At 40.9% G+C, this 23,671-nt stretch overlaps 3 protein-coding genes across 4 annotated transcripts; 2 read left to right on the forward strand and 1 right to left on the reverse strand.

Moving 5' to 3' along the window:
- Positions 1-699: 699 nt before the first annotated feature.
- LOC307015558 (uncharacterized protein) lies at positions 700-10,958 on the reverse strand. 2 transcript variants are annotated; one of them, XM_079644248.1, is made up of 7 exons: positions 10,910-10,958; positions 9,659-10,182; positions 8,722-8,893; positions 4,059-4,579; positions 3,383-3,447; positions 3,050-3,093; positions 700-1,773 (listed from the first exon to the last, which is right to left on the reverse strand). In XM_079644248.1, exons 3-7 carry the CDS (start codon positions 8,763-8,765, stop codon positions 1,737-1,739), a joined length of 711 nt encoding a protein of 236 aa, XP_079500374.1. In that variant the 5' UTR covers positions 8,766-8,893; positions 9,659-10,182; positions 10,910-10,958; the 3' UTR covers positions 700-1,736. The 2 variants fall into 2 exon arrangements, 1 of the variants encoding a protein (XP_079500374.1); XR_013801577.1 differs by having other exon boundaries at positions 710-1,773; positions 4,059-4,560.
- Positions 10,959-13,341: 2,383 nt separating this feature from the next.
- Positions 13,342-17,299, forward strand: LOC307016106 (uncharacterized protein). The gene is made up of 7 exons (XM_079645140.1): positions 13,342-13,395; positions 13,601-13,713; positions 13,809-13,968; positions 14,091-14,132; positions 14,224-14,316; positions 14,418-14,493; positions 14,736-17,299. Exons 3-7 carry the CDS (start codon positions 13,843-13,845, stop codon positions 14,753-14,755), a joined length of 357 nt encoding a protein of 118 aa, XP_079501266.1. The 5' UTR covers positions 13,342-13,395; positions 13,601-13,713; positions 13,809-13,842; the 3' UTR covers positions 14,756-17,299.
- A 651-nt stretch (positions 17,300-17,950) lies between these two features.
- On the forward strand, positions 17,951-20,264 carry LOC307016463 (piggyBac transposable element-derived protein 4-like). Its single transcript, XM_079645582.1, has 3 exons — positions 17,951-18,496; positions 18,687-19,798; positions 19,889-20,264. The coding sequence occupies exons 1-2, from the start codon at positions 18,265-18,267 to the stop codon at positions 19,793-19,795; spliced, it is 1,341 nt and encodes a 446-aa protein (XP_079501708.1). The 5' UTR covers positions 17,951-18,264; the 3' UTR covers positions 19,796-19,798; positions 19,889-20,264.
- Positions 20,265-23,671: the final 3,407 nt, after the last annotated feature.

Below are 23,671 nucleotides of genomic sequence, written 5' to 3' on the forward strand. Positions count from 1 at the left end.
TTTACTGTATATTTTAGAAAGGCTCACTGTACTTAAACAAAATGACTAAGGGTGCATCTGAGATTAGAGGGGGTTCAGTGGTAAAGTGCTATTTTTATAAGTGGGGAGTGGACCTGACACCCTCTAGTCTAGGGGGGTCCGGGGGCATGCTCCCCCGGGAACATTTTTTTTAAAATATTGAAGTTAGATGCATCAATCTGGTGCACTTTGAGAGCAAAATGAAGAGATATATGGATACCTCTCAACATCCATAATGAAACAACTGTAAACAGATTTACTTTTTCTTTATGGATATAAAAGAAAGTAAAGCTTGACTCCTACTGGCTGGTTAAATGACTCCTCGTCCCTGAGGCCACTACCAATTTTTTGTGCCATTTTGCTGGATTTATTTGTCAATAGCGTTGCTGCACAAAGTGATAGCCCTCCAGTTTAAATATACTACCCAAAAAGAAACATATGGAGATGGGTTACTATTTAAAAGAAATTGCAAATCTATTTGGGAACAGTGGGGCCGGGCCTCAAATCCTATAGGGGGGTCCGGGGGCATGTTCCCCCGGTAAGATTTTTTTTCAAATGTTGGACTTAAATGCATCAATCTGGTGCATTTTGAGGGGGAAATAAAGAGACTACACCCATATGAAACAAAAATGTATACATTTAAATCATCATAAAATCATAATTACATGGCCATAACCAATAACATACAATATCCAATATGAAAAAACATTGAAACTTGTTTATTTATTTGTTTTTGGTTCATTTATAATTGTGAGTGTGTCTGGGCTCCTGAATCGGCCTCTCCTGTCTCCCTCCTCTCCCCCCTGCTCCTCTTTGAGGCAACAGCAAAGACTAGTTTTAGCTCTCAACAAGTTTATCTTACCTTTTTTCACCTAGTTAACATTTTGTTTGTATTATTCATGCATATTTTACTAATCACTACCCCCTCAAATGGAAATATGTGTTTACATAAATGGTGACCGAACCGTTTGAGACCCACTGAGATAACTTAAACTAAGTTAACTATCTAAAGACTCAGAGAGTAATTTACCTCACCAGAGCTGTAGTTATCAGCCTCTCAGTCTGACAGCAAAGGACTCTCCCTCCACCTTGTTGTTGAAAAAGCTCCTTATATCCGTTAGCGCAGCTAGCTAGCACCAGATGCTAACAACAATACACGTAACCGGTGCGCGCGCTTTCTCGCTCGCTCGCGCCACACATACACCAACACACACCCTCCCGAGCTTGAATGACACAGAGACCAATCGAGGGCATTAGTATGATCTGTATGAAAGTGGCAATGTCGGCAGGCCACGTCATGTAGACAGCCAGTCACCCTCTGTGAGGCAGAGTCAGACCCACATTTGCGCTGCGTTGCGTTTACAATATATACGTATATTGCCGGCGGTGCCGGTACTCAGTAAAATGCCGGTACCACATGGGTAAAAATCAGAAGTGCCGGTACTGCGTACCGGTGAGTACCGGCCCAATTCAAGCACTGTATACATATATATATATTTCAGTCTTCCTGAAAGAACTTGCGCTGAGCTTCATTTTACATCAATATGCAATTCACCTGTGAAATTAATTGCCAGTGGCCATAAAACAATGCATACAGGGATCCTTCAAGTCAAAAACAATGTAAGTCTGTTGCAGTTGTTAAACTGTTGCACTTTAATTACATACAAACACCAAATCATTTTTATTTGCATTGCATTGGGATTTGCATGGGGTGGGAATCAGGCTGCTTGCCAGGATGGAGGCCAGGACATACCACTGAGAAAAAAATAAAATAAAGGGAGGGTGAAGAAGAATTAGTGAGCAGTAATACACATTCAATCGATTTTCATTAGGCTCCTGTAACATTCTTATACTGTTTTATAAACGTTTGAAGACAAGTGCAGTGTTGTATGAAGTATTTGGTATTCCAGTGTATGGATGCAGCGATTAAAGGTAGGGTATGTAAGTTTGACAAACCGGCTCGAGTGCGCTAGGATTTGAAAACACACAGCAGGAAAAAATCTGCCACTTCCTTACAGAGCCCCTCCTCCAACACACACGAACACGCACATGACCAATGAGGGCACGAGATAAGTTTGTGCACAGATGGAAGGCTGACAGGCAGGTAGGCCATCCAGTTACTTTACCCGGCTCAGATGATTGGTCGTGCTTTTTACAGTACTACGGCTTCCACAGATGATATTTTTGTATGGATTTTTTGTCAAAGCACTTCAGATATTCCTTGCTATCGGGATGTTAAGAGCATTCCATGGAATATAAAAAAAGTGTATCTCAAGCCGGTTTCTCAAACTTACCTACCCCACCTTTAACCAATGTCACTTTTAACAGTTCAGCTACACTGAGTGTTTTTGTTCTCACTCTCTAAACAACTACATTATGGTACGTTAAGGTTCCTTACAGCAACTGTTGCTCATTGACAAATATGGAAAACTGGTTAATCGGGTTAATAAAGGTAAATAGGCACAGCAGCTGAAAATGCCAAAATGTTGTGGAAAGATCCTATAAAACCTCGAATTATAAGAACACATTCATCCATCCTTAGTGTAATAATTGTAAAACCCTGACAAAGGTGATGTTTCCTCAGACTATTATCATAACATCAAAATGTAAAATCATTGCATCCCTAGAGCCTTACAGCAGAACATTTCAAGTGAAAAATAACTACTCCAACAGGCACATTCTATTCCAAGATAAGGGATCAAATAGCATTTGATAGATAACAAACAGTCTATAGATCCCCTTGGGGAAATGATATCATGATGCGTAGGTTAAGTTACAATTTGATCTGCCCAATAATAGGGTACTAATATATTACCCTTTGTTGTAGTTTACGGTTTCACCACTTGATTGTCACTGTTGTTAATTTGCACTATCTGTAGATTAATGAACTTGTGTATAGCTGGTGTTACAGACAGCAGAACTTTTTGCATTTTTCTTTAACAAATGCCACCTAAGATAATGGCGTGCCAACAATTACCACAAATGTTAACAGCACACATAGATGTAATTGTACAAAAGCAAATTAACATACCAAATGGTGCAGGGCTCCCACTGGTAAAGGTGCTCCGTCCCCCTCTGTGGCAGGCAGACAAAGACATTGTACATCTGTATGTTATTTGGACGTTGTACTTTCACAAGTACTTATAATATATGTATTGTTAGAATAGTTTGCATATATTTAAAAAAATTGTCATGAAAAAAGACATCTGACAGACTAGAGGGATTTACAGGATGTTTACACAAATAGCTTAATATTGTGAATTGGACACCAGCATTCCTTCAAGGTAAGATAAAGTAATTGCTGTACACATTCAGAAAAGTTATCCAACAGCAAACACTGTCATCCAGGTAATCATTATCCTACCTTTCGGTTCCTTGTCCTTAGTATTTCGCGGACAGGAAACACCTCGAGCTGGTTGTGAGAGCAATCTGTAATTGTATGGAATACATTATTTGCACAAATGTGCAGAACAGGTAAAGTACGTTTTCTATAGGGCTCAACTCAGAATGCACAAACATTTCCACTGTGTGACATAAGCACATTTAGTGTTTCCTACTGAGAAATCACAGAAGTTTCAGAGTCTACACATGCTTTTATTCAAAATCTTAGCTTCTCTGCCATTCCTTCGGGATGTTGCTGTGTCTGCTAGTCGACAGATTACATCTTACATTGCTTGCTACTGAGTGGATATGTTTTAGTCTTATATTCATTACACTGGGACTTGGGCTCTGTAGCACTATATTACATTAAGCAAGGATGTGCAAGCTTTCCATTCAATTATAAAGTATAGAAAGGTTTTAATGAATGTGACTTCAGCTTATCAGACAACATACATACAGGTTACTCTGTTGTGTCTTTGTTTTAACTCCAAAATGTGCATGTGTGCTAAACATTAATAGAGCAGCCATGCATAACATTTGAAGGCAAATATGAGTCCGGCCTTTAATAAATCAATGTTTGGAACGTCTACAAAAATCGCAACATTAACTTACTGATGCTTATGTGGCATCTAAATGAGTAGAATACAAACTAAACATACCTTTCATTTTGATGGTTCTTTTACGTTGCTGCCGCTTTGGTGGGATTTGGTGTGATGGTTCCTGGTGTGATGGTGGGTGGGTGATGGGAGCCTGGTGTGGTGGTGGGTGGGTGATGGGAGCCTGGTGTGGTGGTTGGTGGGTGATGAGAGCCTGGTGTGGTGGTGGGTGGGTGATGGGAGCCTGGTGTGATGGTGGGTGGGTAATGGGCGCCTGGTGTGATGGTGGGTGGGTGATGGGAGCCTGGTGTGATGGTGGGTGGGTAATGGGCGCCTGGTGTGATGGTGGGTGGGTGATGGGAGCCTGGTGTGGTGGTGGGTGGGTGATGGGAGCCTGGTGTGGTGGTGGGTGGGTGATGGGAGCCTGGTGTGGTGGTGGGTCTGCTGTTTCCCCTGGTTGCTGATCACATGGCACCAAATGTAAGATATAGCTATCGGTTGGGTTGGGTGGGTCTTGGGGTGGTGTTGGTGTGTCAGGGGTCTTGATCTGGGTTGAGTGTTGTTCCTGAGTTTGCAGTAAAAATCTGTTTAAAAGCCAACATATTTATTTATTTATTATGTATAATACCAAAATGTTGCATTGGTTAGTTATCTGTTCATATATATTTATACATATCCACATCTGTTTATACAACCATTTTATTCATGCCTCCCCATTAGGGATGTTAAGATTCACCGATTCGCATCGGTGCACCGGCATAAACGTTCAAGATGCGAGTGCACCGGTTGAAAGACTGCACATCGGCTACAGTTTGGGTTGAACTCGCGATGCATCGATTGTAGCGTCTTTGCATCGGTAAAAAAACGATTCATTCATATAATATCCCCTCATCCTGTCAACGCTCAGCAGAGACGATCTCTGATCATTGCTTCGCACTATGGAGGCCGAGAGTCTGAGTTATCAACACACATGGAAGTCGAAGAGAAAGAGAAACACAGCGTACCAAAAAATACCTACAAATCAAACGTTTGACAACACTTCGGATTTTTCAAGAAAGACGGTCAACTTGAAAAATCGCTCACAAATTGTAAACGATGCCGTGCCGCTTTAGTAGTACGAGGAATTTAGCGACGCACATAAAGAGGCGACATGGCTGCGGCTGAAAAGAGAAACCTGAAAGTTAGACATGAGTTAAATCACTCAGTGAGGTGTTCTGTCAGAGAGAGTGGAGTTTAGTTTACAGCAGCCTGTGACGGCCAATAATAATTTAAATGTCTTCCTTACTGTAAGCAGTTATGAAAGAGCTGTTTGTGAAAGGTTATTTGTATTCTTTATTGTTCCTATAGAAACCACTGCTTTCTCCTCACTGGTGAGTTAGCCTATGAGTGTAAAGCACATCAGGCTGGCAGCTGTATGGGCATTGCACTATGGTAGTTGTTATCTGCACATTGTTAGTCATGGGCAATGCATCCTTAAATTGTTTAACTGTGAGGTGTTATAGAATTGTACTCTGGAGAGTTTTTTAAGGTCAAAAAGGTCAAAAATAAACAGCATGATGGGATGTGCAGTGCTAGTAGAGAGAACCAAATATGTAAAGCACTTTTTTGTTAATGTATTATTTACTTAATATGAGGAATAAAACAAAAATCCTCTGTCGTACCATATTGAAGTATCATTATTTTGCATCGTGTAGAATCGCATCGTATCGCCCCGTATCGCATAATGTTGAATCAAATCGTATCGAACTGTATCGCAACAGGGGTGAATCGTATCGTATCGCCTGGTGTTTCAAATGTATCGTTAATGTATCGTATCTAGGGGTGTCACGGTGTGAAATTTTCGGCTCACGGTTATTGTGACCAAAATTACCACGGTTTACGATATTATCTCGGTAATTTTTTTTTTTTTTAGTGTTAACATTAAGGTGACCAGGTACCGATCCGAAGACCTCGAACAACAACGTTGTTCCCCAAACATCCACATCCAACCTGGAGATGAGAGTACATGGAAATAGGGGGCATTCAACAATCATCAAGTTTGCGTATGAAGTCAAATACCTACATTAATTTATTACCTTAAAAGTGTAATGTTGATGCAGGTAAATGGTAAGTTTAGGTTATTAGGCAAGAAGCCAGTACTGTATGAGAACTAAGCTGTTTAGCGCCTTACAATGGCGTTTAGTAGTGCACTAGCTACCAACGAATAGAGCATGGCACCGCAGTAGGATGTATTTTAAAATGCTAGCAGTGGGCGTGCTTACACTGACATTTAATATCAAGGTTTAACATTTTAGACAATCGGGTATATCGTTGCATTATCCCTTGACCCAAAGTCAGAAGTAACTTAATCATTAATGTGTTTCACTGCACTATTTTCACTGTCTCATGGCATATCAAAGTTTAGCTATTCAACTTAGCTTAGAATGGCGTTTAGCGCCGATCTAAGAATGGTGAACACACGAGAGCAGGTGCATTTGCTAATGTAATGTAAATGATTATTATCAAGATTTAACATTATTGACAGTCGGATATAATTGTTACATTTCCCCTTTACCCGAAGGCAAAAGTTATTTCGAGCATTTCAGCTAAAACTATGTGTTAATATTAACAAATATACCTTGCACTGGCTGTGCAGCTGCGGGTGATGGTCTCGTAGATGAGTGAGCAAATTCGATGTGTTGCTCCCTTTCGCGGATACCTTCCGCCGGCATGTCCTGCACACGGGGGCACCTTCCTCCACCAGTTGCCCCTCGGAGTTTTTTAAATATCCAAAGTAGGACCACACTTCTGATCTTCTGCGCTTAGAAGGTGGAAAAATGGTACCATCGCGGCTTCCTTCTTCTGCTGCCATGCTTAAAGTGAGAGAGTGTGATAAAAGAACCTAGGACTAGTGGCGCCTGCGAACGTTCGAAAGTGTCACGTGTGTGGTGTAGAGCTCTAGTAACGCACATAGATAACATTATGTTTTGAAATGCAAAGTATTTAGCGCGGTAACAGTGTAATACAGTGTAACCGTGGGAGTATTAGGGAAATGAAAGCTCTCCCGGTGTAACGGTGTGCGGTAATTTAACCCACCGACATAACACCGTGTTTTGAAATTCAGAAGGTTATCTCACCGTCAAAATATTTTAGCGCGGTTACCGTCTACACCGGTAACCGTGACACCCCTAATCGTATCGTTGGCAACGTATCGAGATGCGCATCGCATCGGCCACAGTGATCGAGATGCATATCCCTACTCCCCATATTAGTATTTCATTTTACTTTCTGTTTCATCTTATTCTATTTTATAAGTATATATTTGACTTATTCCTGCATGTTAGTTTTGTACCTACGTTGTTGAACTAGTTTCTTCTTGCACTATTTTATTTCTTCTTGTACTGTTTGTATGCTGCATTGTTGGAGGAGCCTGGGAGTTAAGATTGTCACTGGCAACAACTACGCTGTAGCTGTGCATATGACAATAAAACCTTTGAATATTGAATGTTTGAAAACAGGAACATGGAATACACAAACATACATTATAAAATATGAAATTAGGCCAATGTGCAAAACATGCAACCAGCTGTGGTAGTAGCTGATGCCAACTGGAAACTTGCCTTTGATGTCCCACGTAAGTGTTGTTGCTTAATGTAATTCAATGATTCATATTATTTTAGCCTATAATAATATGTGAATTCATAATTTACCTAAACTGTAAAAAAAGTCAAATTGATTGAGTATGTTTATAAATGTTTATAAATGTTTACAGCAATCAAACTGATCGCTTCAATATTTGCAAAAGTCAATGGTATCCTCCACACTGGGTTATCATTGGAAAATGGAAGTTTGATAAGTGAACAAAATGTATTTATTTAAGTTTTGGACTGCAATATAATTAGGACTCATATTTGAGACTGTGCGAGAGCTGTCACTGGCTTTATTTCTAGACTTTGCTATCCATATGTGTAGGAGGGAAAGATGTGCTTGGTCAGGTCACTTGTGAAGACGTGTGTGGGGGCCGGAGTGTCTTCAGTGCGCTCTTTGTGCACCACAGAACGCATTGGAGACACAGTCTGGTACTTGCATCTGTTCTGCTATTGTTTACTGCTATTTCATGTTATCTTGGATTTTTTTCATCAGCTCCACAACTGACCACGAGTGTCAGTACTATACTGTTTCAACAATCTCCTCTGCGCTCCGATGGTGGGGAATGTGATGGCGAGACAGTGCTGATGAAATACTAAGTGGAATTTGATTGAGATTTGAGTTGGCTTACTTCTTTTACAATTGAAAGATGCTGATGGAATTAGTTATGGATCACAAGCATATGCACAAATAACACTGATGGTTTGAATGTAGGATCTTTAAGAAACGTGTGATATTAACTGAAATTAAATATGTGAGAGGTTATATGTATAATGATGCTTATAACATGTATTTATACAATCTGGCTTCAATTCACCACCTCACCATCTGCATAGACAATTTCCCCTGTCACCATAATCTTCTGTCAATTAAAAAAAATATATAGATTACAACTTTTGCATGGGAAGTGGCATACACCTCTTTCAAGCCCTGTTTTGTGCATACATAACAGTTATAAATGAGACCCCAGCTCTTTAAAATGACTCTCTTTGTTGCTTTGAAATAAACAGGACAAATCAACACCACACATTGTATAACAGATAGTCAATATATGCATGAGTGACTCGTGCAGATGGTTATTAAATAAATGCAATCTCACCTGCAACCATCAGATTGTAGATGACCTCCACATTTTCGAGGCATGTCTTGGTGTATTTGGTCAGCTGGGCATGCATGGGCATCAACACCTTTGTTTTAGATGCCACCCTCTTGCTAGGGGGATACGCCAACAGCAGCAGGGGCTTCAAGCCAAGGGCATGCAACTTTTCCATCTGGGAAAGTAATTGTTGAGAGGAAGAGAGATCAATTAGATAAATACACAAAACTGTTGTTTACATTTGTTGAATTTATCTGCAAGCTTGCCCTGAAGTAGCATCAAAATAAATCATCTACACTAATATCCTGGCATCATAATAAAAACAATGATTTGTTCATAATGTTTCGTTGAATACATTTGGGATTTTTAACTTATGAGACACTTCCTAAACTTCCTACACATAATAGTTAATTCTGTTTGAAAATCATTAATCATGAATTATATTCTCATTAAAGGTGGGGTATGTAAGCTTGAGAAACCGGCTCGAGATACACTTTTTGTTATATTCCATGGAATGCTCTTAACATCCCGATAGCAATGAATATCCGAAGTGTTTTGACAAAAAATACATTAAAAAAATTCATCTGTGGAAGCCGTAGTACTTTAAAGAGCACGACCAATTATTTTAGCCGGCTCGGCTGTATAACTGGACGGACTACCTGCCTGTCAGCCTTCCATCTGTGCACAAACTTATCTCGTGCCCTCATTGGTCATGTGCTCGATCGTGTGTGTTGGAGGAGGAGCTCGGTAAGGAAGTGGCAGATTTTTTACGGCTGTGTATTTTCAAATCCTAGCGCACTAGAGCTGGTTTCTCAAACTTACATACCCTACCTTTAATGATACAATTAATACTGTGGATGTGAATTTATAATCCTCTGACAAAGTAATAAAACTACTTTTCACACTTTTGGTGAATGAGATAATTCTGTAAACTACATACCAGAATGGCGGCGTCATCAATAACGTGGGACTTGATTCGGTTTTTTGTCATTGATGACAACCACTGCTGCTGCTGGCTTTGGAATTGTTCTATTTTCTTTTTCAGTCTCAAATGTTTGGGCTGTGTATGGTTACATACTGGGCAGATTTTATTACCACAGTAAATGCTTTGCCTACAGCTTGGGCAGGTCTTTTTTTGGGGCCCTCCAGCCATTTGTAGGAGTGAGAGAGTGAGTGATTAAAAGAGAAAGTGAGAGAGAGTGATTGAAAAAGAGAAGGTGAGAGAGTGATTGAAAGAGAAAGTGAGAGAGTGATAGAAAGAGAGACAGTGAGAGAGAGAGTGGCTCTTAAAAGTGGTTTTATATGTGTGTGTGTGTGTGTGTGTGTGTGTGTGTGTGTGTGTGTGTGTGTGTGTGTGTGTGTGTGTGTGTGTGTGTGTGTGTGTGTGTGTGTGTGTGTGTGTGTGTGTGTGTGTGTGTGTGTGTGTGGATATGTGTGTGTTGGTGATATAGAGTTGTAAAGAAGCTGTAAAACAGGAAAAATAAAAACATGATCAGGATTATTTAGAATAACAGTAACATCTGTGCATTACTATATTATGCAATAATAATTTAGTATAATTTATACTGTGCATATTCTTATATTATGAGGGACATGGCATACAAACAATACAGACAAAATATACAAACAATACACAAAATGAAGAGAGTGCAATAATAATTAATCTGTGCATTACTCTATTATGCAATAATAATTTTGTATAATTTATATATCTTATATCTTCAACTATATATTTTAATTCTACAATGTAACAATCCCAATGTCCCCACTGGCCAGTCAAATCCTCTGGAAAAACTCCGGGTCCACATTTTCTGTTCCACTCCATCGCCGATTCCACTATTACAACTCTGTGTTGAAAGCTGTCTTTACAACACATGGGCAAATACAAGCATTTAAACATATTTTTCTAACAGGCACCTCCACTATCCAACTGTGCCGGGGACAGCTAATGTCATTTAGCTGTATAAACTATAAATGCTATCCAGCTACAAACTTTGACCGGAAAGCCGGAGGCTAGCTGAACGTGGCCGCTAGCTTGCGCGTAGCCTATTGTAAAAGCTAAACACACTACAAAAATCAACATAATATCCAGGAATGAAACGCTATAGAGACTGTGCTACAGTGGAATAAATAAAAGCAATATCATTTCGTGTTTTAAAGAAATAAACTCCCCTTGATTTTAGATACTTACTGTAGTCCGTTGTGAGATGAAATGAATGAAAGTGACGTGATCGCGGGCAACGTCACGTGGCTACGTCACTGCCGTCAAGCACGACATAACGTTGCCGTGGTAACGACGGCATCTTCTTCTGGTTTATCGTTGTTATAAAAAAAATGATTATTATTACTATTAATGATCAAATATGAATGTAATTGTCTTTTAAATAACGTAAACTAAAGGGAACAATCTAGTTGACACAGCTGAAGCTCTGGCCTTCCTTAAAAAATAACTAATTTAATAAAAATGCACCGTTTTTTGAGAACAAACATTGGTAAATAATGCACCATAATACATTCTGACGAAAAATAAAAATTATTATGAATACAAATAAAATAAAAGAAGCCTCCCGTGAGTTACTACAAGCTATAAAGTAGATTTTTAAAACGTTTTATAGAATAAAAAGCTCACTGCAGGACGTTGTAGAAATGCGTGTGTGCACCACGACAAACGAGCCTCATTCACTTTACATTGGGTTGTTTGCGTGGTGCCGACACGCAAATATAAAAGATTCCGTGACTCCACCACGCAATTCGGTGTTAAGGACTCGTGGAGGAGTCACGCATTCTGGTGAGATCAGGTTGCGACAACCGGTACCAACACCAAATTGTAAGGAGGGCATTCCATCACTTTCTGTCACTGACCAACTTCAAGTTTGACTTTTATTGCCACCAGTGTGGGTACAATCCAGCTGTGGTAGTAGCTGATGCCAACTGGAAACTTGCCTTTGATGTCCCACGTAAGTGTTGTTGCTTAATGTAATTCAATGATTCATATTATTTTAGCCTATAATAATATGTGAATTCATAATTTATTTTGTATTTTCATAAATATATATATATATATATATATATATACACTTTGTGCTAAGTAGATACTGTACTACTCTGCAATAGGTTGTATGATTTTCATGCATTACCAATCTTGTTAAACTTTCAGTTGGGACATTTAAAAGGCCTGATCCAGATACCATTTCTGAAAGTGACCTGGAAGTCGATATTGTCAAGGCATGGTCAGAGCTTGACAAGTCACATATAGCCGAAGGCCTCATATCAGGTTTGGACTACATTGTGATAGTAAACTGTATAATAACATCAACCTGATACTTATATATATATATATAAAATCTTTTAATACCTGCATTGCAATTTTATATGTTTTACTAGGAACATCTGTGGCCAATCCCTTTTCTACGTCTGTTCGCCACTCGACACTGGCACCATGGATGGGGAGAAAAAACAAGAGTTGGTAACATTTTACCTAAAACTGAGGCCAAAAAGGCAATCAAAAAAAAAAAGATGACATCAAGCATCCCAACATCAACATAAATGAAGACATCATACTGGGAATCATTGACTCAAAGAAGGTACACCTTGTGCTAATGTTATTGTTGTTTCTTTTTTTCTCTCAGACTTTAAACAATGTAGACATAGCCCTCTATGCAATTCTGTCATTGAAATTGGGTTTTGTCATGCAAGATAATACAATATGTATTGTGGTTTGAATGTATTTAAATGGTCCCTTTCAATCTTTTAGCCTCAAAAAAAGGAACTCCAGGATGCTTGTGATGCTCTGGGTGTGTCCTCAGAGGGATCCATTTCGGATTTGATGAACAGGCTTCTGGAACCCCTTAATTTTAAGGACATTTACCCGAAGCTTTTTGTGAAGTTACAGAAAGCTGGTGGTGAGAAAGAGCTTGACTGATATTTTTAAATACAAACATTTATTAAACATTGTTTGATTTCCAATAACATGATGTGTCTTTTGTTCCTATTCTTTAGGTGGTGTCCTTCATTTCTCCTGTGTACATGGCATAGTGTACTACATGAACATTCTGTTTTGGACGGAGTCGGCAAGAGACCATACTGATGGTCTTCTTAGTTTCAAGCACTTTCCGACCTGCTACATTTCGGATGTAGCAGGTCAGGTTGCTCGACACACCAACAACCGCACCAAACAGTTTCTCTTCCAACCAAACGATGGAAGACTCTGTGCACGAACCCCTGACAACATCGAACTGGCAGCCAACAGGCAACTACACGTTGACATGCAGTGGGTGAAGAATCTGAGGTCTCCATTACCACTGCAAGAAAGCCCAGATAGTGACAGATTCACAGCAGTACATCCTATAACAGGAACATGTGAACGATTCTCTCTGTATGACAGATTTTATCATAAAAATCAAAAACGCCCAGAAGAGAAGTTGAGAAGCCTGAACATTTGCCCCACCCTTCGTACAGAGGTGAACTCTTCAGTGGCAGAGCAACTGAATCGTGAACTGTCAGCTGTTAAATATTCATTGTGCCAAATGAAAGAGCCACAATTCAAACAAACTCTGAGGGTTTTGTTTGAGTTGCACAACGACAAAATCAACAAAAGTTTTAAGGCACAAATGGAGGCCATGTGCAACACCCATTTGTCTATTGGACTGCATGGAATGCTGGGATTGCAATCTGCTGGTAAGTTTGGGAAAATGATGATATAACATAATAATTGATAATCATTTCCGAGTTGTGAAAGTGCTAAAAAAAAGTGCCATAACCTTCAACTGGATCTTATTGTGTAAAAGCATAATCCTTACATGGTAGTAAACATGTTCATCATATTATTTTTTTATTATTTTATAAAAATTACTAATATATATTTTTTGTGCTATTTTTACAGAGGGGAAGGATAATCTTCATGGTAATCCAGCCAGCAATCCTAAAATCCATCTTGAAAATACTGTTACATCTTCATTTCTGGCACAGTCATATGCAACAGATTTAAAGGACAAGGTGAATAAACACACCCCTCTACCATTTCTTTTTCTTTAAATAACTTTAATTAAGCAGTTAACACTCGTCATTTTGTAATAATGTTTGTATTTAAGGAAAAACTCATGGAATTGTTATCTGGATGTCGGAATGAACAACAACAAATGGGCAGATATCTCAAGGCATTTCCCAGTATCCAGAAAGGACATTCAGAGTGTTTGCCCTCCAGAGTTGTTGGGACAGTCCTCAGTAAACATGCCATGGCTGACTGATGATGTAAGTGCAGATAAATAATCTTGCTTTGGAAGCTCCAGAAATGTTTACCTAATACTGATAAAAGTGTGAAAAACGAAACAATGAAAAATATTTTTTATTATAACATGTATTTTCATTGACAGGCAGTTAACTATCCTGTGGCAGAACTGGCTCAAGAGAACAAGGTAATAGATTGAACTTTTCCCCATTAAATATAATGTTATAAAAATATTATTAAGGATTATTATAATATCAATGCTACATTTTCTGTTACAGTGCAGTTCTTTGGGCACTTTCGACTTCATTTTGTGGCATCGTGAATGGACTCGAAGTGGAGCAGTCACTGCTAGGGTTGTGAAGTCCATCCCTGTAGGTCATTTTACTATTTTTAATGCATACTACAAAAGAACAACAACAATACACATGTGTTTTTAACATGTATTATGTTATCATTTATTGTTGTGCCTTAGGTGTCAGACAAGATCTTCCTGCCAAGACTTGTAGGTGATTATTCTCCAGAGAGGGGGAAACCACTTAATTCTTTGGGTGAGCCATCAGTAATATTTTATCATTATTTTTCAAAAATTAAATTTTTATGGAACTGGATAGTTAAAGATAGCGGATTTACATTTTTGGCAGGCAAGTTCATGTCTAGAGGGCCAGATTAAATGTTGCATATAATGCAAATGCCATAACCCAGACCATGACATTCTTTAACACTTACATGTCACTTCAACCTTTTTTCTTACAATTCTGAATGAAGTGGTGACAGTTATTTTTCTTCGTAGGTGCTGGACTTCAAAGCTAAACAGATTAAAATCTATGATTCGCTGATGCTTTTCCCAAAGATCAGTGACAGAGACATGGACATACTCAGGTAAAGGGACAGTCAAAGCCTAACATACAACAATAATTCACTAGGTCTGGTTATTTGACAACATATTGAGGTATTGACTTTCTTTTTTAGAAATGTCTTCAGATTGTCTGGTGGTCTTCACGGATGGACTGTCACATGTCCTCCCCAGTGGAAGCAGCAGGACTCTGTTAATTGTGGAGTTCTTGTGTGTGCTGTGAGTTAGCACATGAATTTAACAGGAAGACAAGCTATCTGCTGTTTTTTTTTGGTTCCCAACCAGGCAGCTGAAAATGAAGTCAGAAATCTGGATGTTACTCCAGAGACTCTGACACTCAACCAGTGCAGGACTCTTCGTCTGCACCATGCTTCGCAGATGATTAAAACTGTGAATGTTGAGGTTAGACTAATTCATTGTGATCACTCAATACTGGCAATAAGAGAAGTGTTGTGTCAAACTCTCTTATTTTTTTACAAAGGATTTCCCACCTACAACGGAAGAATTGGCAAAGATGAAGCAGAAGGAGATCGAACTGCTGGAAGCTGAAGCCAACCAGACACACTCCAGCATCCATTGCATGGCTTGGAAAACCAAGTCATGTTTATTCCAGAGAGCAAGCGGGACAACTAAGTACTTTTTTTATATAGCACTTTACTCACAAAATACTTGACAATGTCAGTTATCTATAGTTACTACTAGACTAATTGAAAGCACTTCTAATGCATTGTGGAATATTTATAAAGTTGTCCCAATTCTGCCTTTTGACAGGTTTTTCCATTAACACATCAAGCTCTACAAATGGGTCCAGTGCGCAATGTGTAAACAATGGCTGCATTCAATGTGCTTCTTTAAAGGGGAAATTGAGTTCGAAGAGTTTCTTTTGTGGATGCGACACACATGATGTGTAAGTACATCTTCTTACATGCCCACATGTCAGTGTCAATCATTCTCAGTTTGTTCATATTAAAGGTTAAACAATATGTTTTACTCCATTTACGTTTAAACAATAAAACATTGTCTAACAATGTAAGGCCTCTCATTTTAAAGTTTGGTAAAATGTATTTACCTAAAATTATTACACACCGGAGTAGCGAAACCACAAAACAAAGAAAGCTTTTAACACAAAATCTTACCTAGCAAATGAGAAAAATAAACATACACAAATCTTACCTACTCTAATGCAAAAAACAGGAGAAAACGAATTATCCAGAAGGAAAAAAGAAAGGGTTTTGCACTCCTAAGCAAAATAAATAAAGCGTGTCTAACAAAGACAGGTTTAGTAGCTTTTCTCACAACACGGGAGAAAGGACCGGCATACGGTATGACTCAGCAATCAGTGTAGCAGGACAGACATCGCAGCGCAGATGTGTGTTGGGAGTAGGAGAAGTCTAGTCGGAGAGAGGCCGAGGAACTGCACGGCTGCAGTTAAATATCCTCTCTTCTTCAGGTGGACCAATCAGCAGGTTGAAGGTATCTAATCAGCTTAACGGACCACACGGACCACACACACGAGGGAAAAATGCCCACACACATGACCTAACGACCCAGGGTCGTAACACAAAACAAAACAAAAAAACAGTCTGGTGTGACAAAAGCACTGATTTCAGCAACACGCTTAGTGAGGGGAACCTGCCAATATCCCTTTAGGAGGTCCAACTTTGTGACATATTTAGCAGAACCCACACGGTCCACACGGTCCACACAGTCATCCATCCGTGGAAGCGGGAAAGAATCTGGTTTAGTAATGGCATTTAATTTACGGTAATCGTTACAAAAACGCGGCTTCTTATCCGGCTTAGGGACCAGGAGCGATGGGGAACTCCACAGGCTATTGCTTGGAACGGCGAGACCGTGTTCAACGAGATACTTCACTTCCTGACGCATCAATTCTTGCTTAGCCGGGTTGACACGATAGGCATGCTGCTTAATAGGCTTGTGTTCGCCTACCTCAATAACATGAGCCAATACAGTCGTTTGAGTAGGAGTATCCCCAAACAAACTCGGATAATTTTCAATGAGCCTGCGAATATCAGCCCGGGGCGAGTAAGGCAGATGTTTTAGATGTTCATTAAGATCGGACAATATGGCTGAATTACCAAGGCACGCACAGGACACAGAAGCGCGCCTGTCACTCAGCCCGTCATCACTGGGGCTGTAAGGTGGTTGAGTAACAGACACAGAGATGATAGGTGGCTGAGTGAGACACAGAGGCAATAGGCGCTACCATCGGAGATTGAGCAGCGCTACTTTCACGATCAACGTACATTTTTAGCATGTTTATGTGACACACCCGAGCAGGGCCGGCCCTTGGCATAGGCAGTATAGGCGAATGCTAAGGGCGCATCAACCTATGGGGGGCGCTGAAAATGAAAAAATATTAAAGTTAGAAATTAAAAAAATTATATATTTTTTTATTTCATAACACAATTTCCCGATTTTGGATCAACAAAGTACATCTTGTTATCTTATACTAACAGAACTACGCCTATATTGCGTACAGCGCCCAAAAACTATGGCGCACCCCCCCCCCCCCCCGCAAATCAAGTTGAACTGCCCCAGCCATAACCAGAGGTTTACGTGATAGTTCTTTTTTGAAATAATGGTTTTAGTGTGCAATTATAGGTTTTAATGTTGTATTTTTGTTAATTTAAAATAAATCATACTCCCAAAAAACGTATACAGCTTTTATTAACATTGGAATTTACTGTGTAAGCGGCCGTGGGGGGAGAGCTTTAGAGAGCTCTCTCCTGAAAGACTGCGAGGCTCTGATAGCCTCAGCTCAGTGAGGTAAAGGCACACCTTTATATGATCATTATAAAAAATAAGAGAATATATTTATATCTATTCTCTTATAGTATATAATACTATATGACAGTAAAAAAGTTGTTATTAATAAACAAGAATACAGTTTAAAAGGGGAGTGATTTGTAAAATATCCATTAATAAAAAGAAAATCTGCTTACAGTTCTGTTTCATATGGATGTTGAGGAATGTATCCATAGATCTCCTCATGTTGCTCTCAAAGTGCACCAGATTGATGCTTTTAACTTCAATATTAACACTAGAACCGCCAACGGGTACATTTGACCCGCAGCTGTTTTTTTTTATTGTATGTAACTTTTTTTCAATAAAATATTAACGTCTCCCAGTCCGTGACTTTTCCTGAAAGTGTGTTATGTAACACCCTGTGTTGTTAAAATGTGTCAATATGAAGTCAGATTGAAAAACATTGCCCAAAAAAAATTGCTATTTATACCTATTTCCGCCAGCGGGTAATGTTTACCTCATAGAAATGCAGCGCTCCTGGCGCTATTGATTTCGCGCATAAACATAAACATGACGTGTTGCTATAGCAACGCCTTTTGTCTACTGCTGTAGACAGAGAGAGAGAGATTGAGCGATAGATAGATTGAGAGAGAGATAGATAGATAGAGATAGATAGAGAGCCGGTTATATTTCCAAAATGGACAAAAGAAAGAGACTCATGAACGTACAGGAGGCACTAGCGTTGCTAAACCATCTGAGCGAAGCAGAGTCTGATGGTGGGGAAGTATCAGGACTGAGTGATGTGTCCTGGGTTTGTTGTGCCTCTGATGGGTCATCTGACAGCGATCCTGAGCCTCCGCGGAACGTGACGCCGTCCCATCCTGATCCCCCGCTTGCAGATGGGCCTACTGTACCAGCCCATGCAGAAGGTATGATGATTCTTGTTTCTTATTTCCTACTTTTCTACAAATCGTAGGCTATAAGATATCAAGGCATATAGATAATGCCTTTTCTTTTTACAAATGATCTTTTCATTGCCTTTGAGGATGTAATATTATCAAATAAACATTTATGAAATATACTTTAGTCTAAAGTAGTGTTTTCCTCTCTCCTATTTAGTGTGTGCCACTGAGCCGTCACCAGCCCAAGAGAAAGATGGCACAGTGTGGACGGTCATGGAGCCTTGCGGAGGCGCAGGAAGACGGCAGATACAGAACATCCTCACGGAGTCTGCTGGCCCCACACCACACGCACGTCACAACATTACTGACAAACTCACAGCATTTATGTGTCTGTGTGATAATGTAATGTTGGAGGAAATCCGTGATTGCACAATTGCTGAAGCGTGGAGAGACAGAGCCACCTGGGATGTCTCTATTATGGAGCTGAAGGCCTTTATTGCGCTTCTCTATGTGAGAGGTGTATATTGTGGGAAGAACATTGAGATGGAGAGTTTCTGGTCCGAGCAGTGGGGCAACGCGTTCTTCAACGCAACACTGTCGAGGAACAGGTTTCGGGAAATCATGCGCTACCTGCGCTTTGATAAAAAGGAGACCCGCCGGTGCCGGTTGACCACCGACAAGTTTACGCACGTGAGGAAGGTGTGGGATCGTTTTGTCGAAAATTCAATCGCGTCCTACAGGCCAGGGTCCGACATCACTTTGGATGAACAGCTATTCCCGACCAAATCAAGATGTCCATTCACACAGTACATGCCCAACAAGCCGGACAAATTTGGCATCAAGTTTTGGCTGGCAGCTGACGTTGACAGCAAATACATGCTGAATGGCTTCCCTTACCTGGGAAAAGATGCCAGCAGGCCAGCAACACAACGGCTAGGAGAGAACGTGGTGCTGAGGCTGGTGGAGCCCTTTGTTGGTAAGGGAAGAAATATAACCACAGACAATTTCTTTACCTCCCTCCCTCTCGCCAAAGCGCTTCTCGCGAAAAATACCAGCCTAGTGGGAACCATCAAGCGCAACAAGCGGGAGCTCCCACCCTCTGTGCAAGGGAGATCTGAGCTGTTCAGCACCAAGGTGCTGAAGAGCGACAAAATTGTGCTCTCAGTCTACCAGTGCAAGCCGAGGAGAAACGTGACAATACTCAGCACGCAACACCAGAATGTGGCCATCTCCACAGAAAGAAAAAGCCAGAGACTGTGGAATACTACAACCACTCAAAAGTGGGGGTTGACGTGCTCGATCAAATGGCTCGCCAATATTCGGTGAAAGGTAGGCTATTATTGTTATTATTATTATTTTAGGCCTATAGAAAACACTGCATTGGTCAATCGCTTTTACTAAATCCTATGTTTCCCTCAGGTGGCACGCGTAGATGGCCCGTTGCTGTCTTTTATAATGTGCTGGATCTCGCTGCCATCAATGCCTGGGTGCTGTACAGGAGCTGCATGAGCCAGGAGAACATACCGAGAAGGGACTTCATGCTCCAGCTGGCACACGAGTTGCGCGCTGAGTGGATGGCATCAAAAGCGGCACCACTTGCGGACCTGCCCTTCAGCGGTGCTGGTGCAGAAGAGCGCAGGAGAATGACCTCCATGGTGAAGGCGCACTGCATGCAGAATAAAACGTTCTGCAAATGTGTCAAGTGTGGGGATGCTGTGTGTGGCAAATGCACAGCCAAGGTGCTCAGTGTTTGCAACAATTGTGTTTGAGTGTTTGTGAAGCGTTGTGATCGATGTGTTCGTTCTTATTGTTCTTCTTCTCTGATATGTTTTGTTATTTGTATACGTTCTGTGTTATCTGCTGTTCAATTATATAACAAATACATTATTATATGAATTTATATTATTGTCATGTTGTTGTTTTTAGTAGAGTAGAAGGCTATCAGAAGATATGAAGCATTTTTACCTTTACGAAACACAAGCCTAACATCAAGCGTTTATTAGCAAGAGTGGGTAATATTTCTACAATAGAATATGCAGCGATCCTCGCGCTGTTGATTTTGCGCGTAAACATAAACATGACGTGTTGCGATATTTTATACTTCATGCTATCTGTACAAACTATATAATATGAAAAGCTGAAAGTCCACAGATTATATTGGTATACATATCATCCCTGTGCGATCAAAACTCACTGTTCTGTATGGTACATTGTACCTTGGAAATCAATAGCCAATAGTTGGCGGTTTTAGGTATACAGCGACCTCTGGCAGTTCTAGTGTTAAAAAAAAAAAGTCTTCCCGGGGGAGCATGCCCCCGGAGCCCCCTAGAGGAGGTTAGGTCCCCCCCCACTTAAATCATGTTCAGATGGATAGGATACTAAATACATTTGCACACATCTTGTGTCCATATCTTTCTGTTTTGGTGGTCATGCCACAACCGTGCATGCATGCGCGAGTCATAATGAGTGTCTGCATTTTGGGGGGGGGTGGGGGGCGCCAGCAAAAATCTTGCCTAGAGCAGCAAATTGGTCAGGGCCGGCCCTGCACCCGAGTTTTCTTTCTATGATCCGGAGTACGGATCATATAATCCGTTCCACTGAGCTTACGGCCCACCTCATACGGGCCGGAAAACTTTGCTTGAAGGGCCGAACCAACAACGGGTAGCAGAACTAATACCTGGTCACCGATTTGAAACTCCTGCACAACTGTCTTTTTTTCATACCGGGATTTCATCTTAGACTGGGAGGTCCGGAGTGACTCACGGGCCAAATCACAGGCATGATGTAGCCTTTCTTTAAATGAACTGACAAAGTCCAAAATGTTGTCTTTTTTCTTTAACTTATCGGAGAGCCAGTTCTCCCTCAACAGACGCATCGGGCCACGCACAGTGTGGCCAAAAACCAAATCGGCCGGACTGAATCCTAAAGACTCCTGTACTGTCTCTCTTATAGCGAACAATAACGGTAAACCCTCATCCCACTCACGATTATTTTCGGTACAAAATTTGCGAAGCATGCTTTTTAGCGTCTGATGGAACCTTTCTAACGCGCCTTGACTCTCTGGATGGTACACACTTGACGTACGGTGTCCGATATCTAGCTCTGACATGACCTGCGCGAATACTTTGGACATAAAATTCGATCCCTGGTCACTTTGGATGTTTTTTGGGAAGCCAAACGTGGAGAAAAACTTTACCAACGCTTTCACAATAGAGCGAGCCTTTAACGAACGCAGCGGTACCGCCTCCGGGTAACGAGTAGCAGCGCACATCACCGTAAGAATGTATTGATTACCTGATTTTGTTTTAGGTAACGGCCCGACAGTCAATAATAACATGCTCAAAAGGCTCTCCCATGACGGGGATCGGTCTAAGAGGGGCTTTTGGAATTACCTGGTTTGGCTTACCAGACATCTGACAGGTATGGCAAGAACGATTGAATTTAGCAACGTCTGATTTAAGTCCAGGCCAGAAAAAATTACGGAGAACCCGCTGGTAGGTTTTCCGGACTCCTAAATGACTGGAGAGAGTAGGATCATGTGTCAAACTGAGCACTTGTAAACGAAACGGCTGTGGAACTACAATTTGGTACCCAGACTCCTGCGTACAACCTGAGCTAGGCGACCAGCGGCGCATCAGAACACCATCATCAAATACGTAAGACACTGATCTTTCACCCATTTTGTCATTTTCAAAGGATAGGCAGGACAACAATGTACTGTCAGATTTCTGTGCTTTAATCAACTGATCTTTATCCACTGAAAGTTGAAGGGGTTTGCTGTCAGGCTGAAGCTCTATGGAAACAGATATTTTCTCTTGACCCTCTGCCAGTGGGTTCAGTGGATCGGAGTCACTCATAAAAGAGTCACTCAGATCCAGTACGTCACCTAGTTTTCAGGACATGGCACGAGTTACAGCACACACAGGGAACAGCTGAACCGAATCCAACGCAGTGGACTCAGACACACATGTCATCATAGCTGGATCATTAACCACTTCGGGTGACGGAAAAACTTTCTTCCCAGCCAAATCATTACCCAGGATCAGATCAACACCGTTAATTGGTAACTGGGAACGCACAGCCACCTTAACCACACCAGAAATACATTTGGACGACAACTGAACAAAATGCAAGGGCGCACGCAAAACACTTAGTTTAACCCCCCATGCCAAAATGTCTGTCCCACTATACGACTGAGCTGAGAACGGCAGGACACCACCACGAATAATCGACTGCTTAGCACCTGTGTCCCTCAGAATTGTGATGGGGATTTGTTTTCCCTCACTTGTCAAAGACACAGAAAACTGCGAAATAAAAGGCTTGAACGCCTCATCAATAGCGCTATCCTCCACGTTTGATGCAACGTTCTTTACAGAGTGCGGTTTGGTATGAATAAAATGTATAGGGGATGGCGTTTTTCTACCTGCGTACTGCTCTTTCCTTTCTAGGCTAGGGCAGTCGACGATGTGGTGTCCTTGCTCACGGCAGTAATAGCACTCCCTGCTCTCAGCTGCTTTGGCACTACCATGGGAAGGCGATTTTACCCTTCTGTCACTTGTCACAGGATCACGGCAAACTGGAAGAAAAAAAACATTTTTGTGAGTTAACACAAATTCATCTGCCAGTACCGCGGCAGCAGCAAGTGACAACTTTCTGCTCATTCAGAAATGTGACAATTTTCTCAGGCAGTTGATTTTTAAACTCTTCCAAAAGAATGAGCTCACGTATGGCCTCCCTGGACGTGGCTTTGCTAGCTTGACACCACCGATCAAAAGGCCACCTTTTCCTCTCGCAAATTCCATGTAGGTCTGGTTGACAACCTTTTTACCATTCCTACATTTTTGTCTGTATGCCTCCGGTACCAATTCATACGCTCGAAGGACTGTGGTCTTAATTTCGTAATCGAGGCTCTCCTCAACAGTCAGGGCAATGCAAACTTCCTGAGCTTTACCAACAAATTTGCATTGTAACAACAGAGGCCACACTCTCTTTGGCCACTGTAGCATACCAGCGATGCGTTCAAAGGCATTAAAGTATGTGTTTACCTCCGTTTCCCTGAACGGTGGGACTAATGTTATGTGCCTACTCACATCAAAACTGTCATCATGGGGATTTGTGTGTGGTCTATGGGTAGGTGATGAACTGGAATGCAGAGCGACTCCCCGCTCTATCTCCAGAGTTTTAACCCGTATATGCATGGCT

This window comes from Notothenia rossii (genome assembly GCF_949606895.1).
Source record: "Notothenia rossii genome assembly, chromosome: 8".
Classification (NCBI taxonomy): Eukaryota; Metazoa; Chordata; class Actinopteri; order Perciformes; family Nototheniidae; genus Notothenia; species Notothenia rossii.

Coding starts and splice junctions, on each gene's coding strand:
- LOC307015558 (XM_079644248.1), bottom strand. CDS start 8,765: ATGCCTCGAAAATGTGGAGGTCATCTACAATCTGATGGTTGCAG. Junction 4,580..8,721: donor CTACAATCTGATGGTTGCAG/GTGAGATTGCAT, acceptor GCTTTTAAACAG/ATTTTTACTGCAAACTCAGG. Junction 3,094..3,382: donor TAAGGACAAGGAACCGAAAG/GTAGGATAATGA, acceptor TGCCTGCCACAG/AGGGGGACGGAGCACCTTTA.
- LOC307016463 (XM_079645582.1), top strand. CDS start 18,265: ATGGACAAAAGAAAGAGACTCATGAACGTACAGGAGGCACTAGCGTTG. Junction 18,497..18,686: donor TGTACCAGCCCATGCAGAAG/GTATGATGATTC, acceptor TCTCCTATTTAG/TGTGTGCCACTGAGCCGTCA.
- LOC307016106 (XM_079645140.1), top strand. CDS start 13,843: ATGAACAACAACAAATGGGCAGATATCTCAAGGCATTTCCCAGTATCC. Junction 13,969..14,090: donor TGCCATGGCTGACTGATGAT/GTAAGTGCAGAT, acceptor TTTCATTGACAG/GCAGTTAACTATCCTGTGGC. Junction 14,317..14,417: donor GGGTTGTGAAGTCCATCCCT/GTAGGTCATTTT, acceptor GTTGTGCCTTAG/GTGTCAGACAAGATCTTCCT.